The sequence below is a fragment of the Pseudochaenichthys georgianus genome, chromosome 13 (assembly GCF_902827115.2).
Source record: "Pseudochaenichthys georgianus chromosome 13, fPseGeo1.2, whole genome shotgun sequence".
Classification (NCBI taxonomy): Eukaryota; Metazoa; Chordata; class Actinopteri; order Perciformes; family Channichthyidae; genus Pseudochaenichthys; species Pseudochaenichthys georgianus.
Window position 1 is genome coordinate 24,410,116 of NC_047515.1, and position 16,163 is coordinate 24,426,278.

At 39.3% G+C, this 16,163-nt stretch overlaps 1 protein-coding gene across 1 annotated transcript; it reads left to right on the plus strand.

Annotated features, from left to right (window-relative positions):
- The first annotated feature begins 2,429 nt into the window (after nt 1–2,429).
- On the plus strand, nt 2,430–13,472 carry capn12 (calpain 12). The gene is made up of 22 exons (XM_034097957.2): nt 2,430–2,703; nt 3,676–3,745; nt 4,506–4,624; nt 6,596–6,729; nt 6,846–7,017; nt 7,101–7,184; nt 8,032–8,117; nt 8,193–8,270; nt 8,742–8,929; nt 9,012–9,334; nt 9,419–9,430; nt 9,545–9,624; nt 10,023–10,145; nt 10,882–10,918; nt 11,012–11,083; nt 11,173–11,218; nt 11,571–11,632; nt 11,879–11,947; nt 12,031–12,109; nt 12,224–12,340; nt 12,837–12,889; nt 12,980–13,472. The coding sequence occupies exons 1-22, from the start codon at nt 2,503–2,505 to the stop codon at nt 13,004–13,006; spliced, it is 2,232 nt and encodes a 743-aa protein (XP_033953848.1). The 5' UTR covers nt 2,430–2,502; the 3' UTR covers nt 13,007–13,472.
- The last annotated feature ends 2,691 nt before the right edge of the window (nt 13,473–16,163 follow it).

A 16,163-nucleotide genomic window follows, 5' to 3' on the forward strand; every position in this document is an offset into this window, starting at 1 on the left:
GAAGAGGCCCCAATATGGAGCCTTGAGGTACCCCACATGTCATATTTGTCAGTTTTTTCTGTCCTTTAAGTAGGATTCAAACCAATTTAGAACTGTTTCCGAAAGTCCCACCCAGTTTTCTAGTCGGTCGAGTAATATGTTGTGGTCAACAGTGTCAAACGCAGCACTGAGATCTAATAATACTAACACTGAAGTTCTGCCACTGTCTGTGTTTAAGTGGATGTCACTGAAGACCTTTACAAGAGCAGTCTCAGTGCTGTGGTTTGCATGAAAGCCTGACTGGAACACATCGAAACAACTATTTAAATGCAAGAAATTACTCAACTGTTGAAAAACAACTTTTTCAATGATTTTACCTAGAAATGGGAGGTTTGATATGGGCCTGTAATTGTTCATTACTGAAGCATCTAGATTATTCTTTTTTAAGAGCGGTTTAATGACTGCAGTTTTCAGGGCCTGTGGAAAAATACCTGAGTGAAGAGATTTGTTTACTATATGAAGTACATCTGAGGCCATGCAACGAAAAACATATTTGAAAAATCCTGTTGGAATAATATCAAGGCAACAGGAGGATTTCAGAAGTTGTATAATGTCCTCCAGGTTTTTATCATTAATCTGATGGAATTGTGTCATGGTGTTTGAATTGATATTAGGTGGACATAGGGACAACACATTTGCTGTACCTGATACAGAGGCACTGACTGCTTGTCTGATTTTCTGAATTTTGTCAGTGAAGAAGGAGGCAAAATCATTGCATGCCCTGGTGGATAGAAATTCAGAGGCTACTGACACTGGGGGGTTAGTTAGTCTGTCGACAGTAGTAAACAAGGCACGTGCATTGTTTTTGGTAATGATGTCAGAGAAGAAAGACTGTCGTGCGTTTTTCAATTCCAAATTATAAAGGTAATGGAAGTTAAACTTATAAAAGAAAAAGGTGAAATAATGTTCTTGTATTGGAATACATTTGGTTTTATAAAAAAAAATACTAACTAAAAACGTATAGGCTTACAGATATAGGCCTTTCATCAGACAATGTTTTGAGTTTTCTTATTTTTAAATGTATCTTGCTCAGTCTTTAAAGTAACTTTCAATAAACCACCGACTCTGTGGTTGTATAATTCAGTAAGTGATTAATAGAGAGTGTATAACAATTGTCTTTAATAATTAACAAGTTACTAAAACAGGGTCAGAGGTTTGTCCGAATAAATATAATAATAATTTGCATGTTTTTCCTGCAGTTACAGTATATCAATTTAGCAAACATTAATATAAAACTGCTTATCGTTTTGCAAATGTAGAAATGATGATCACTGCAGTAATATAAAAACACCTATGTCAATTATACAATAAAAAAACGAATATAGCCTACTTATTGTAGATAAATCAACTTCTTTATAACTTACCTATTTTCTCTCATCTAACAAGAGAAGGCATTTTAGAGACATTTTAATTAGTAAGTTAAATCGGTCACAGTGAAAATTGGATACATTCATTATCAAAGTTTTTAAAGCTCACTTTATACCTCAGTTTTGTGTTTGTTGCAGAACACTTATATTAAAGGACATTATTAGGCCTCTTCTAAAGCTGACCAATTATACTATTGCAATTCAATCTGACATGAACCTCCTACATTGATATTAAAACTCATTATTGCTTTTTCTTTAGATCGTGTATGAAGATGCATTTCTCTACACAGCCTTATGTATAATCACACCAGCACCATGATTCACAGTAAACCAGCACATGTGTGTTTTGGTCTGGTGCCTTTACGTGGAGGAGACTGACACCTAGAGTCTCATGTGATGTACTGCAGGCTACATATACTGCATCTAAGCAACCTTCTATTAGACACAACAATGACAAACACAAGATAATTAAATGTGTCTGTGGATATGCTCCAGAGGTTAATATGAGTTTCCTTTAAAGACAAGACTGATAGGTATTTCCTTGACACACACGTGAATTACTTTTTGATCTAATTTCTCTATTTCTACATCATACGTTCCTAATTATTTGTTCAATTGTTTTTATTTTCACCTCTTTCTATGTATTACTATTACAGCACTGATTGGTGCTTTTATATTCCTAAAATGACTATGTCATAGGGCTTGAATGTGGTTCACTTTTATTCTGGAAATCCTTTAATCCAAGCTCTGTGTGCTTACATTTTTGTATTTAATAATGACGATTGACGATATTCTGTGGTAAACATTGTTTTGCTTTGCTACAGCTGTTGTATACTTTGGATGAAGCTGTTGCCTCTTTCTGTCAATATGATAGTGATGGATGGACGATAAATAAAAGGGATCAAAGAGGCTTTTGGCACCGTGTCATTACTCCGACTCCAGCTCTCCTCGGCCCCCGGCGCTCTGCATACCTTTGCGGGCTGCGCAGAGCCGAGGAGTGTCCCTCTCTGGCTGCGGGGGGTGTGCACTTTTTACTGTATTTAAGCACCGGCTGCTAACACATTGTGTGGATAAAGATTTTGACTGCAGATTCAGCATGGCGACCAACAAGAAGGCACCTCTTGGCTCCATCGAGAACCCGATCAAGTTCATGGATCAGGACTTCAAGTCTCTGCTGGAAGAGTGTCTGAAGTCCGGAAAGATGTTCGCTGATCCGACCTTCCTGGCGGAGCAGAAGTCCATTGGTTTACCGGAAGATTCGGATCCAAAGAAGGCGATCAAGTGGCAGCGACCCAAGGTAGATAAAGTTGTGCATATAAGAGTTCCAGTTGCGTGTTTGGATTACATTCTAATCATTTATTCAACATCAGTTGTTGAAGAATCAATCACTATGCATGTCATGTTATAGCTTCCTCCACAGCCATAACAAAAAGGAATACATATTTGATAAAGTGCTGCTTCCATATCAAAAACATTCTGCTGGCACACTAACATTTTGTTTAAAACCAACGGAAGGTGTGTTCATTTGTTTAAGCCACTGATAATGTGAAATGTAATTTAGTATCTTGTTGGCTTTGCTTGCTCACAGAGACTCTATTTGTTGCAGAGGTGTAGAAAGCAACTCCTAGTGAAGGTGTGGCTCAGGTCTCCTGGAGCAGTTTCCTTTAGAGGGGCAAAATGTAACCAAATAATATCAGGAATAAAACTTTAATGAAAGTACTTTCATTAAAGTAATCTCCAAGCCAGAAAACATTGTTGAGAGGTAATGTATAACATAAGGAAAATGTTAATTTTAGCTGATATAATACATTACAAAGTAAAAAGGGATTAATAAGAATTAGTAACAACAGGGCTGTTTTAAATTATACGTTTGAGTTAGTTTTAGTTTTATATGATTTATCTGTTTCCTTTTCTTCCTTGGTAAATGGTTTGGTCAATATAATCAGCATTTAATAATGTTTTCAAATGTTCGTAAATGTCTTAAAATGACCGTAAACAAAAGATATTCAATTCAATATCATATATGATTAAATAAAACAAGAACATGCTCATACTTAAGCTGGAACTGGTGATATTTTGGTATTTCAGTTTAAAGGAGGATTCCGGTTATTATTATAATTTTTAAAAGTGTTAATGATTAATTATGTCGGATTGACTTATCCAATCATTTTTAAACCTTTTCTTAAAACGTCTTCTCTCATCACATGTACTCATGACGTTTGTGGTGTTAATCATGTTGTGCTCACATTTTCCTCTGCTCCTTGTGAAGGAAATCAGTAAGAACGCTGTGTTTGTGGAGGGAACGACTGGGACCACTGACATCTGTCAGGGCCAACTGGGTGAGTACACATCTGTAAACTTCAACAAACACATTCATATCGGCCTCGCCCTCTGCTCATCTTCTCTACCGGAGTGATGAGGAACTGGGATGTGTCATGATGAATTGTCTTCAACTGGCATTCAACAACATGCTGGTGCAAAGTAAAAAGCTGAACCCATTCAGTGGTTCATTTTATTCCTAATGACTTAATTACAGTCAAATACAATGACTTCATCCAGAACTGGATGTCTGCACCGAACAGCTCCAGGGACCAAACTTCTATCACTCAGTGAGGGGGAAAGAGGAGGGGCACTCTGTGTTCCCTGAACTTTAAATCTGCGAGGGTCCAGTCCCTGTCTTCATCAGTCCTCACAAAGCTCTCTTATTATTTGTGGTGAACCACAAAAAAGCAAACTTCCCTTCTCCCCTCTGAGATTTCTCAATTGATAGTTTATGATACCAGTTTATGGACATATTGTACTGATCAATACCAAACTCCTTGTTCCTATGGCTCGTCTTCTTGTGTTTGAAGAAAGCATTTTCTTGCGACATCCAGGAACACAACATGTAACAGATGTTTGCTGTTGGAGAGGAATGTGGCCTATTAGGTTTGTGTGTGTTTTTGGTTGAAAGAGCATTGACGAGAACATGGATTATGCTTCATGGGAGACCAGTGCCTTCTGGGCTTTTATGTAAAAAATGAATCACTCATTATAAAGCACTAAGTATCTTCTAAGATGTGTTCATGTCAGCTTCTTGTGGGTATTCTTGTGAATCAGGTAACTGTTGGCTGCTGGCGTCGCTGTCCTGTCTCACCTTGCACCCCAAACTCTTTGTGAAGGTGGTACCGCCCAACCAAAGCCTGTCCAAGCCTTACGCAGGGATCTTCCATTTTAGGGTAAGTAGACTCCCAGCACTTTTCTTTCTGATGAGAAAAGTTGTAATTATCTCCCCAATCGAGTGAGTTGAGACTCACACCTTGTTTGCTGCTGACCAACAAAAAGCAGTCTTCCTCATATCCTTTATCGTTGCCCTGCAGCTCAATCTCACCCCCTGCCTTGTCTTAGCCGTAACGCATGTTGCTTTAGGGCCTATATTCTTTAGGAAAATTATTATTATAAGCTGTAATTGCATCTAAGTTTTAACCATGTATTGCACCTGCAAATAAGCATTTTAGGTGGAAGTGTGGCTGATGCTTGATGCTTTAGACAAACAATCACATTTTGTGGTAATATGTCACTTTGTTTTGAAGTATGCACAATGTGAGAATGATATCAACTGACACAATAGGGTTTTTTTCAGGCAAAATGCGTTTCCTTAAAAGCAGTTCTATACTAAACAGTCCCTCTGGCTCATTACTTAAAGGGTTTAGCAGGTCTGTATCTGTTGAGATCCCTAATGACCTGAATTTTCTTCTTTTTGTTGTGTTTGGGACGTTGCTAGGAATCAACCTCTATGAAAACGTAGCGAGCAAGTGCCTTTAACATTATATTACATATAGAGTATAAAACACATTTCTGGGTGTGTTTGAAGCTCAATAAGTGCTGATCACAGGCCAAATATATAACAAAGTTTGTGTTGGTCGTAATCAATTATGTATTGAAGATCATTATAGATATTAAGTTGGATTTATTATTAACAACTAATTCACATGTTATGTAACTTCTTCTAAGCAAGGACTGATTCTCTGTCTCTGAAGTGATTCACATTCTATCTAATATGATATTTAGCCTATTGTCATTAAGCTGTGTACTGTTTTAGGTGCCGTGCTTTCACAGATGCGTCATTTAATAACAGATCAAACAGGTATCAACTTATCCTGCAAAGAGACAAAAGTGAAAACTAATCTTCACCTTATCAGAAGCTATTACATTTAGAGATCATGCACAGGCTCTGACTAGCACAGATACAATACATATGGCATTATTAGATGATTCAATCAGTTCAAAGCAAAGTTGTTAGATATGGATCATTATCTGCTCAGAAATGATTTTCCCCAGAGTGTTGGACCTTCAGAGAATGTTAGGGAGACAAGACAAGACTTGACAAGCAGGACAGAAGGATTGGAAAGTATTTATGCCTTGTCAGGGTGATGGGAGAGCAGTCCAGACACGCAGGCAGTGACTCCCCCTGACACACACACACACACACACACACACACACACACACACACACACACACACACACACACACACACACACACACACACACACACACATGCGCACGCACACACGCACACACACACACACACACACACACACACACACACACACACACACACCCGCACGCACATACGCACACACAGCTGTTGTGTACACCTTACAGTACACACCTTAAGTCATGGCCAGTATCTGCCTCGGTTGGTGGTTTAAAAAATGTAGGGTTTATTTAATTTGTCTTAAAAGCTTTCTTAATAAACCATGTGATACTGTATTAAGTTTGTGAATAGCAGGTTTGCACAACAAGGCAATTTAAAGTGATTCAAATCACATAAGATGTAAAACAGAAATCAGTATAATGTGCCAAAAGTTAGATGATCTTTCCTATCTCATGTTAAATGAAGTTTGGATATACGTATAAATATATATTCATACATATGGCCATGTCCACTGGGTGGATATAATTCACAGAAACACTATTCAACAAGCATATTGCACTACAACAAAAATATCCAAAAAATACAAAAGTGAGGAAACAAAACCTTTCTACTTTAAAAATGATTAAGGCTAAATGTATTGACCAGAGATTATGCTGAATAATCCCTGTGATGTTGTTGCCTGTTTAGGTTAAGGTTTGTTTCCTGACTAACCTTCCTCCTGATAAATTACACCAGTTTCTTCTCTATCTCTTCCTCCCTCTCCCTGAGCAGTTCTGGCAGTATGGTGAGTGGGTGGAGGTGGTTGTGGACGACAGGCTGCCAGTGCGTGAAGGCCGTCTGCTCTTCAGCTACTCTCACACCCGTAATGAGTATTGGAGCGCCCTGGTGGAGAAGGCCTACGCCAAGTCAGTTTCCCCTACCAAGCATATGTTTGAGGGTTGTAATGTCCCTGATCACCCACTCTTTTCTCTGTGTGTCGCTGCAGTGATACAAATACTCTTTCTCACTTGATCGTTTGTAGGTTAGTCGGATCATACGGAAGCCTGAAGGGGGGCAACATCTCAGAGGGGATGGAGGACTTTACAGGAGGCATCGCATACTCGCTGAAGGTCTCATCCTGCACCCCTCGAGTCCTCTGGAGGTCTCTGACAGCCGCCCTGTCTCGAGGTAGCCTGCTCAGCTGCTTCATCCAGGTAAACAACACACCTCCAGAAGTTCACTCTGCACTGCTCGATGCTCCTTAGAGCCACTTCAGCTCTTCTCTCTGTCTTCACAGGCCAGCAGCTACCTTGAGATCGGTAAAGTGACAGGAAACGGGCTGATAAAAGGTCACGCATACGCCATCACCGACACCGACAAGGCCAGTATGACTTTTCCACAAAGACTTCCAAACAACAACTTTTCTAATATATATTCTCCACTTGTTTTCCAAATAACATGTTGTATTATCTAATTGTATTTCACACTAGTATAATCCTATTCATTCCCACATACAGTAATCGCACTGAAATTAAAATGAATGTCATGTTATTTCCTATTAATTTCTCATCATGTTGAATTAAACCGGCCCTTTTATGTTCATTATAGGTTGATATTTCCGTTTGTTGGTCTACTGTGACATGTTTATATGCTTAAATGTTCAAAAAGCTCTTTATTTTCCTCACACTGCCTGTGCTGCAGCCCCTCTTTTCACCCTCTGTCTGAAACCAGAGCCCAGTCTGCTCTGATTGGTTAGCTGGCCGGCTCTGTTGTGATTGGTCAATAGCTTATAGATTTTCCGTCACGTAGAATGTGTTGAAGCGCCGGCAAATAGAAGCGTGAGTGTTACATAGTGATGTCACTATGTTATGGAAGTAAGCAAAGAAGTCCAATCGAGGCGTATTAGGCAGAGAACCTCCTTCTGGTGGGAACTTTGGGATATTTGGCTTTGCAGACCATTTACATGCACTGAAACCTATTTAACTCACTACAGGAAAGGGAAACCCCCAAAACATATAACAGGGCCCCTTTAAACATTGTAAATCTCATTCTTGATTTTGGACAGTAGACGACCATGTGATACGATCAAATGCTCCAGAAAAGCTACTCATGACCTTGTGGATATATGTTGGCCAACCTTTGACTCATCTCATCTCTTATTAAAAGTAACACACTAAGAACCGCCAAACAATCTTTTAGAATTGGTTTATTCTCTCATCACTCTACAGGTGATGAAAGCGTCCAATGAGATTTTGTTGCTGAGGCTTAGGAACCCTTGGGGTTTTATCGAGTATCGCGGACCCTGGAGTGACAAGTGAGTAAGCTTCCTGTTTCTGAACGTTTGTAAAGAAAGAGCTCACCCACTCACTTTCTCTTTGTGTGGCTGCAGGAGTAAGGAGTGGGATGACGTGGTCAAAGAGGAGAAAGAAAGGATTGAGCTGAAGAAGAAAGAAGATGGAGAGTTCTGGTAAGTGGGGGTACTTAATATTCCTCCTCCTCTACTTAAACACTAGAACCACACTGAGAAAATACTCCACTACAAGTATAAGTCCTGCGTTAAAAGCCTTTAAAAGGAAAATTATTACTTTCAGTATTTTTATGTGTCTTGATTAAATTAACTGTTGCATCAACGTGTAAACTGCATATTACTGGTGTCCATTTTTATTTTCTTATTTAATTTCCACTGCTTAATTAACTGCTGTAGTGTAATCTACATATATGCATCATGTTCTATAAGATCATCATGTGTTAGTTGTGGAGCTGTCAGAGGAGAACACGTATCTCTAAAAAATAGTTTTCAGCTTTGTGAGTATGCATTTTCTAACTAATCTATTACTCAAGTAAAGTAAGTACTTTGAAATTGTACTTATCTACAGAAAGTGAGTGAATACTGGCTCTGAAAACGATAAGCTCTCTGGTGTAAATCTTCCTCTATCAGGATCAGTGTCGAGGACTTCCACAACCAGTTTGACATCGTGGAGCTCTGCAGTCTGAATCCTGACAATCTTGAGGAGGGAATCACAGCCTCCCCTTCCTCTCCTGCCTCCCTGTCTATCTGGAACATCACTGAACATGAAGGATTCTGGGTAACGGGAAGTACTGCTGGTGGCAGTCGCAGATACAACCGTATGTTAAAGTCTATACATTTACATACATTTAAGCTCCATCTAGATCTTTTTTTTTATTGATCAAACTTTTATTCCCTCAGGATCCTTCTGGAAAAATCCTCAGTACCAGTTGTTTCTGACGGAGCAAGACCAGCCACAGTTGGAGGATGATGATGATGACGATGATGATGATGATGATGATGATGATGATGATGATGATGATGATGATGATGATGATGATGATGATGATGATGATGAGGAAGATGACGACGATGATGAGCCTATGACCGCAGAGGAGAAGCAGAGAGCAGAGAAAAAGAAGCTGAAAGCCAAAAAGTGCACCGTGCTGGTGGAGATGCTGCAGAAAGACCGCAGGCAGAAGAATAAACTCAACTTCCTCCACATTGCTTTCCACATCTATCAGGTCACATGACTTCTATGTATTTATTGAATTAATATTGTTTCCTGAATAAACTAACATCTGTATTTGTGTTTCTTTCATTTGCAGGTTCCAACTGAGGCAAGTGATTTATGGCCAATGGAGAAATAATCATTATCTGCTCGAAATAATAACAATAATCCAATATTCTCAGTAATAATGTATAAAGGTCTTGTAATATCTTTCTTCATACAGCTCCAGGGTGCGTGTTTGAGCCGCCACTTCTTCATGACCACTCGCCCCGTGGGTCGCTCTGGAAAATATATGGCTCAGAGGTAAAACAACATCATGAAGAATAATGACTCTTCATTTGTAATTCTTCAATAAACTTTTGATAAAATCAGCATTCTGTTCACTTAGTACTATAGGCCACAGTCAATGTTGCTTATTGTGATTAATGTGCCCTAAATCAAGAGTAATCCCTTCAAATGTTTGCCTCAATGTAACAAATCGGTTCCTCAAAATTAGTAATTTTCCAAGTTTGCAAAAAAGAAAATACTTTATCAAAGAAAAATTATAATAATTTAGCCAGGGCCGACAATAACCAAGTGAGGGACATACAGATAAAACAACAATGTAAATCCATAAAATGTATCCAAGTGTACTTATGGTTGTATATGGCCGTAATGGTGTAAATGTATAAATGTAACTCATTATCTGTGACGTCCCGCAGGGGAACGTGGAGGAAGCTGCATCTGTACCCGGGGAACTACATCATAGTGCCGTCCACCTACCGACCCAACCAGCCCGGAGAGTTCTATGTCCGCATTTTCGCCAAGACCGGAAACACTTTGGGGTAAGATGGAAGGGATTTAGCATTGGGGGCTTAAAACATGGAACAAAAATCATAAGAAGACTTATTTGCTGAATGTATTATTCCTCTACTTTCCTCTACAAAAAACGGTTATTTTTTAAAGCAGCGTTTTGTAATTGTTATAAGCGTCAAAGAATACTTTCCAAGGGTCCTTGCATCACCTCCTGCCTCACCCACTCTCAAAGGCCCAGTCATAGTCACCCACACTCCCCTGTACCTACACTCAAACATACAATATTAAGCTACTGTGTATTTAGAATATTGCATTTAGTCTTAATAGCAATAGACTGATTTATCATGGCTTCTGTCAGAAACAACAGTCAATTACACAGCTGAGCACTAGTACTCATTATAACTATAATCACCCTCTTCAGCTTCCTGGAGTGGAGATTAATGTTTTGTTTTTCTTATTAATTGGCAGACCACTTTATTAATTATTTCTAGGTTTCTAAGAGACATGGAAAGTAACTAGGTACATTTAAGCTGAGTTTTGTTTCCCCTACTTGATTATTTCCAAGGTATGTTACCATTCACAGGAGATACCCCGGAGTTTCAGATTTCTTAAATAATTTTAATAGAAAGATAATAATAATTTTGAAGTGTAAATCAAGCCAGTATGCATAATTAGTGAATCAACTTATTATAATACATTATTTCTAAGTGTATAACATTAATTAATTAATGAAAGAGACAATCTGGTGTGGACTTTTTATTTCAGGACTCAGGACTTCACCTGCTCCTCTGGGTTCCTCCCGGTGAGTTTATCTGTCTCGTACACACGTCACCCATCTGCAGCTGACTAAAAGATTATTATATGTTTACGTTTGTTCTGTGTTTGTGCCAAACAGGTAATGGCTACCCCAGTCTCTCCAGAGGATCAATTGAAAGTTCTGAAGACTTTTGATGAGGATGCCGGCCCAGTAAGAAGTCATCCTCACTTTATTCGTTTTTTATAAAAGTGTGAATTTGAGGCTTTTGCTCATGGTATTGCTTTTGTTTCCCCGGGCAGGATGACAGACTGAATGCCAAGGAGCTCATGAAGCTGTTCAACACAGGTAACACATCTTAAATATATTAGGTTTGACATGTTTTAGCTGCATCTGAAAATAACACAAAGCTTCCCGACAAGTGGTATTTGACTATCTAATACCCGTAATGGCCACTCGATGGGAGCAAAGTAGTAAAGCTTTCTCTTAAAAGTTGGCCGAGTGGAGCCTCAGAGGTCGCCACCAGTCTAGACAGAAGCTCATGTAGCTGCAGTCAGAGTACATCAAGCTTGGCAATAAAGTAATAAGTATTAAAAGTGATTACACTTGTCCTTGCCTTCACCTTTCCCCATCTTAATTCAATTAAAACCATTGTTTTCGTTCTGTTCATCAATCTGTGCCTTTCTTCCTGTAATCACAGCTCTTGAGAAAGATTACCATCTGCCACTGGAGACATGCCGACAGCTCATCTTTGGAGAGGATGTATCCTTTTGTCCTCAGTTTATTCATTAATATAACTCAATATCCAGTCTCCTTGTAGTTCAGAATGCTTGTTAATCTTGTTAGACTTTGACTGCTCTGCATTTATGTCTAGTTTACTCTGTCCTACAGAAATAACGTGTTTTTCTCGAGTTATTAACTTAATTGATCTCTGGTAACATTCAAAACTTTAATAACATCCCTCATAACTTTACCTTTTCAGTCTTCTTTCCTTAACTCTGCTGACAGACTAAAGGGCGCTCCAGTCTCACCCGTAAACAAACAGAAACCCTGCTGTCCAGTCTGCGACATCTGCAGGTGTGTGTGTTTGTGTGTCAGTGTGTGTATTAAAAATTGGGTTGTGACATCATTGCCTATTCTGATGCTGCTTTCTTTTTCAGTCCATCTTTTTCCAGTTTGATGAGGACTCTTCTGGGACCATGAGCCCCTTTGAACTCAGCACAGCGCTGCAAGCTGTTGGTATGCACACAACAGAAACACACACACATACACAATTACACACACACTCACACTGTGCACCTATTGCGGCTGTTGTTTGGTTTTCACACCGTTGTTCACTCCTCTGTTTCTCAGGAATGCAGTGTGATAGCAAGGTGGTTGAGCTGCTGTCTGAGCGCTTTGCATCAGGAGAACTTCACATGCCCTTCCACAGCTATGTGTCATGTGTCACCAGGATGCAGACGCTTTTTGGTAAGACACACACACAGACACACACACACACACACACACACACACACACACACACACACACACACACACACACACACACACACACACACACACACCTAACAAGAGACACTTAAGCAGTATATCAGTCACAGTAAAATGTTGATGCAAAAATAATACTTTTTATTTGATACATTAAGTATATTTAGCTGATAATACATGTGTACTTTGCAATTGTTACTTACTCAGACTTTTTCTTTGTTGTATTATTCCTTTACCTAATTCAAATATGTACTTATCATGTCTCCCTTATTATGATTAAGATGTGTAACTTTTTGCCAAGTTAAATTGAACATTTGAGTGAAATATTTTCATGTTTTGGTTTACATTATATTTTTTATTCATATTAGGGCTATTACTAAATAAATTCAGATTTCTCGACAGGATCTAAACCAGATGCAGAAGTTATTCATTGTTGCATTGATACTGAATACAGTCATTTCCTCCCTCTCCTCCTCAGCGCTGTATGAATCAGAAACCAGTCAGGAGGTGAAAGACAGAGGTATCAACTCTGTGAGTATCTGCCAAATGCTGTGTTGTGTGTTCATGGTGACCTGAACATGTTTTTTTTTATTGTTTCTGCTCTCTGCTGTCCCTCCACAGTGGCTGCTTCAGTTCCTGACAGTGTGAAGACGCTTTGTGATGAGGTTCTGAGCTGAACACAGCATGCCGTTGATTATTAAACAACGAAGACAAATATAAAGTGTATTTAAATCCTTATTCCAAAGCAACAGCGGTGGCTCAGTTCACGTGTTGCTCAGCCATTGTTTTATTCTTTATGATTCATGTACCTTTCGTTATACTTATAGATATGGCCAGATATAGGTTAAAGGTCAGCTTCATTGTCATTATACAATACAGGATTGCACATTCAAATGCAGTTGCGGCCCAGAACACTACCCACACAGGAAAGGTAAGGATTTGAATAAATAGAGGTATAATAATTGAATATTAATCAATAATATAACAACTTTAATATATAAAGTATTCAAAATATACGAGGAAGATGCCCTACATACACATAAACACAATATATACAATATAATATGAAGAGTATGCATGAGTATCATTTAATTGTTATGTAATACAATTATACTTCACATTGTAATGAAATCGATTTCATCATTAAAGATGTGTTTAAAGGTGTCCTTATTCCTTGTGTCTTTTATATGCTAATCGTTTCCAAACCTAAATATAGACCATGTTATTATCCCTTTTCTCAAAGTAATTATCAAGTTGATGTTCAAAAATGTGATGAAAAGTAAATGTGTTTCTAATGACTAAAGATGAAAGAAAGTATTAACTGTAAAAATACAAGAAGATAAAAATCACTGCAAGACCAACAGTTTACTCATCCATGCACACATGAACATAGCAAGGGTAATATCTGTGAACACACACACACACACACACACACACACACACACACACACACACACACACACACACACACACACACACACACACACACACACACACACACAGTCAGAGTGAGCACTGCCTGCCCCACTGAGGGTGTGAGGTTTATGTCTCAGCAGCGTAACACGCACAATCTCTATTCTTATCGCGCTGACGCCACGTACAGCGTCAACACGCACTCGCCTCCTCCTCTCACTCCCTCTATCCATCCCTCCCTATTTCTCCCCCCTCATGTTCCCTCTAGTAACTGTCAGAGTCTCACAATCTGCTTCCTCCTCCTCTCCGTTACACACACACAGCTGCTCGCATGCACAAACACACACAGAAATGTCATTTTTACACATGCAGCTAATTATAGCACCTTTGCTCACACACCACTTCCTGTTCATCATTAGGTGAGCACATAGGTTATCCTCAGCAACCGTCCATCTACACTGTGAGAGGATGACAGGAAGGACCAATAGATTCCTCTCAGTGTCTGTCCTCTCCATACTCTACCTGCTTTATCATATGATTTAAATGTTTCCAAACCCTGTGCTTCCTCCTGCTTTTGTGTCAGCTTTACATTAACCCAGTCATTGATAGCTGTAGCCTCAACAAGGCTTTTAAAAACATCTGCAGGCCTCACAGGACTCATGCACGTGTTCTTTCAGTCATTCTGTTTAAGAACAGCTAAGAAACTAGAACTACAGTAAGGTCAGAGGCTGTGCTTGGCTGTACTTGGGCACTGCAGAGTTTCAAACTAAATGCTGATAACAGGTCAAATAAAATGTACATTAAAAACAAAGCACAGGCTGGTGGGAATATCATTCGCTTTGCAGGTAGCCATTTTGTCATAACCCAGACTATTGGACAAACCCTGAAATAATGAAACGTCACAAGTTATAACAATTCATCCTCATAAGCTTGAATGTGCAATTCAAAAGTTGTTGGGATATTTTATGAAATACCACAAGGAGAAGTATGGGATCACCAAGAGGTGTAGCATCCATCCTCTTTGGACCATGAATGTTTTTGTTTTTTTTAAATCATACCAATTCATCGAATAGTTGTTGAGGTATTTCAGTTTGGACCAAACCGTAGACCATGCATCGAGCCACTCCGCTAACATGGCTAAAAATATTATATTATTAATTACACCTCTCTAAAACCTTTGAATCCAAACACAAATTAACTAACTATAACACTAACACAAACATTTGGACAACCAAAATGACTGTCATCCCTTACAAAACATTATTTATTGAAGTTCCCGGCATGGAAGCCCCGAGAGGCGCAAAAAGTGAGAAAAACAAATAATCCTGGTCGATGAGTGCAGGTCTGATCTAAATAGTTTTGTCCCCAAGTTTAGGAATCACGATGAGTGTGTTACAATTGGTGTAAAAAAGTTTTGCTCGGATCATTGAACTTTTTTGAGAGAACATGTGTGTTGTCGTTATACTTTTTTTGTCCACAATAGGCTGACGTGTATCACTATGTGTTAGAAATATGACTAAAAGGGTCCATGTTTTTTTCCATATTTTTTCCATTTAATATCTCCATGCACACTGAACACAACTTACATATATTGGGTATGGGTGTTAGGACATTACTGTCATGTCATATTTTTGGCTTTAAATGTTTACAAATCGGCTCTAATCTAATGCTTTAATTTCTATGTAGTGCACAGGGGTATTTAAGGATGACTCCAAATAAAGCAGTTGTTATGACCCCTGATTCTCATAAACGTTATCATATCAACAACACCCATCAGTCAGATCAACAGAAAGAGAGACAGTGTCTGATCTGTCAGGATATAACTGTAAACGGTGTCCTCTCCCTCACAGACAGAGTGTTTACTTTTTCTTTCCACTCTGTTGATTCTGTTCTCTCAACAGCGGCGATGCTCATCCTTCCACCTGCTCTTCCTCTCCCTCCCCCCTCCCCAAGCTGTCCTGTGGGATGTGATGATGCTCTGACAGGCTTTGCGTCTGTTCTTCGAGGTGCTGGTATTTCTGTGCTGTGGCGGCCTGTGCTGGTACAGGAATAGTGGCGGAGTTGTAGAGTGGGGGTGGGATCTGAGGAGGGCTGGGATGCTTTGAGATCTGTGTGTTTTAAGCCATTGTATAGACACAGGAGGGAGACCAGGGAGGATTGCGTAAGTTCCCTGGCTACAAATTTAGCCTGGGCTTGCTCACGCACAAATTTGATGAGCAGTACTATCTCAGTCGTCAGAGCTGGGGTATTTAAAGATGTGAGTGTGTTGGCATGGGATGTGGGGTGTATATATTGCGCCTGTTTATTTACAAGTCGTGATGATGGCTGATCATTTGGGATTCAAAGAGGGGCATTTGCATCTAGCTCAGCAGCTCTCCCCTTCACTCTGCTC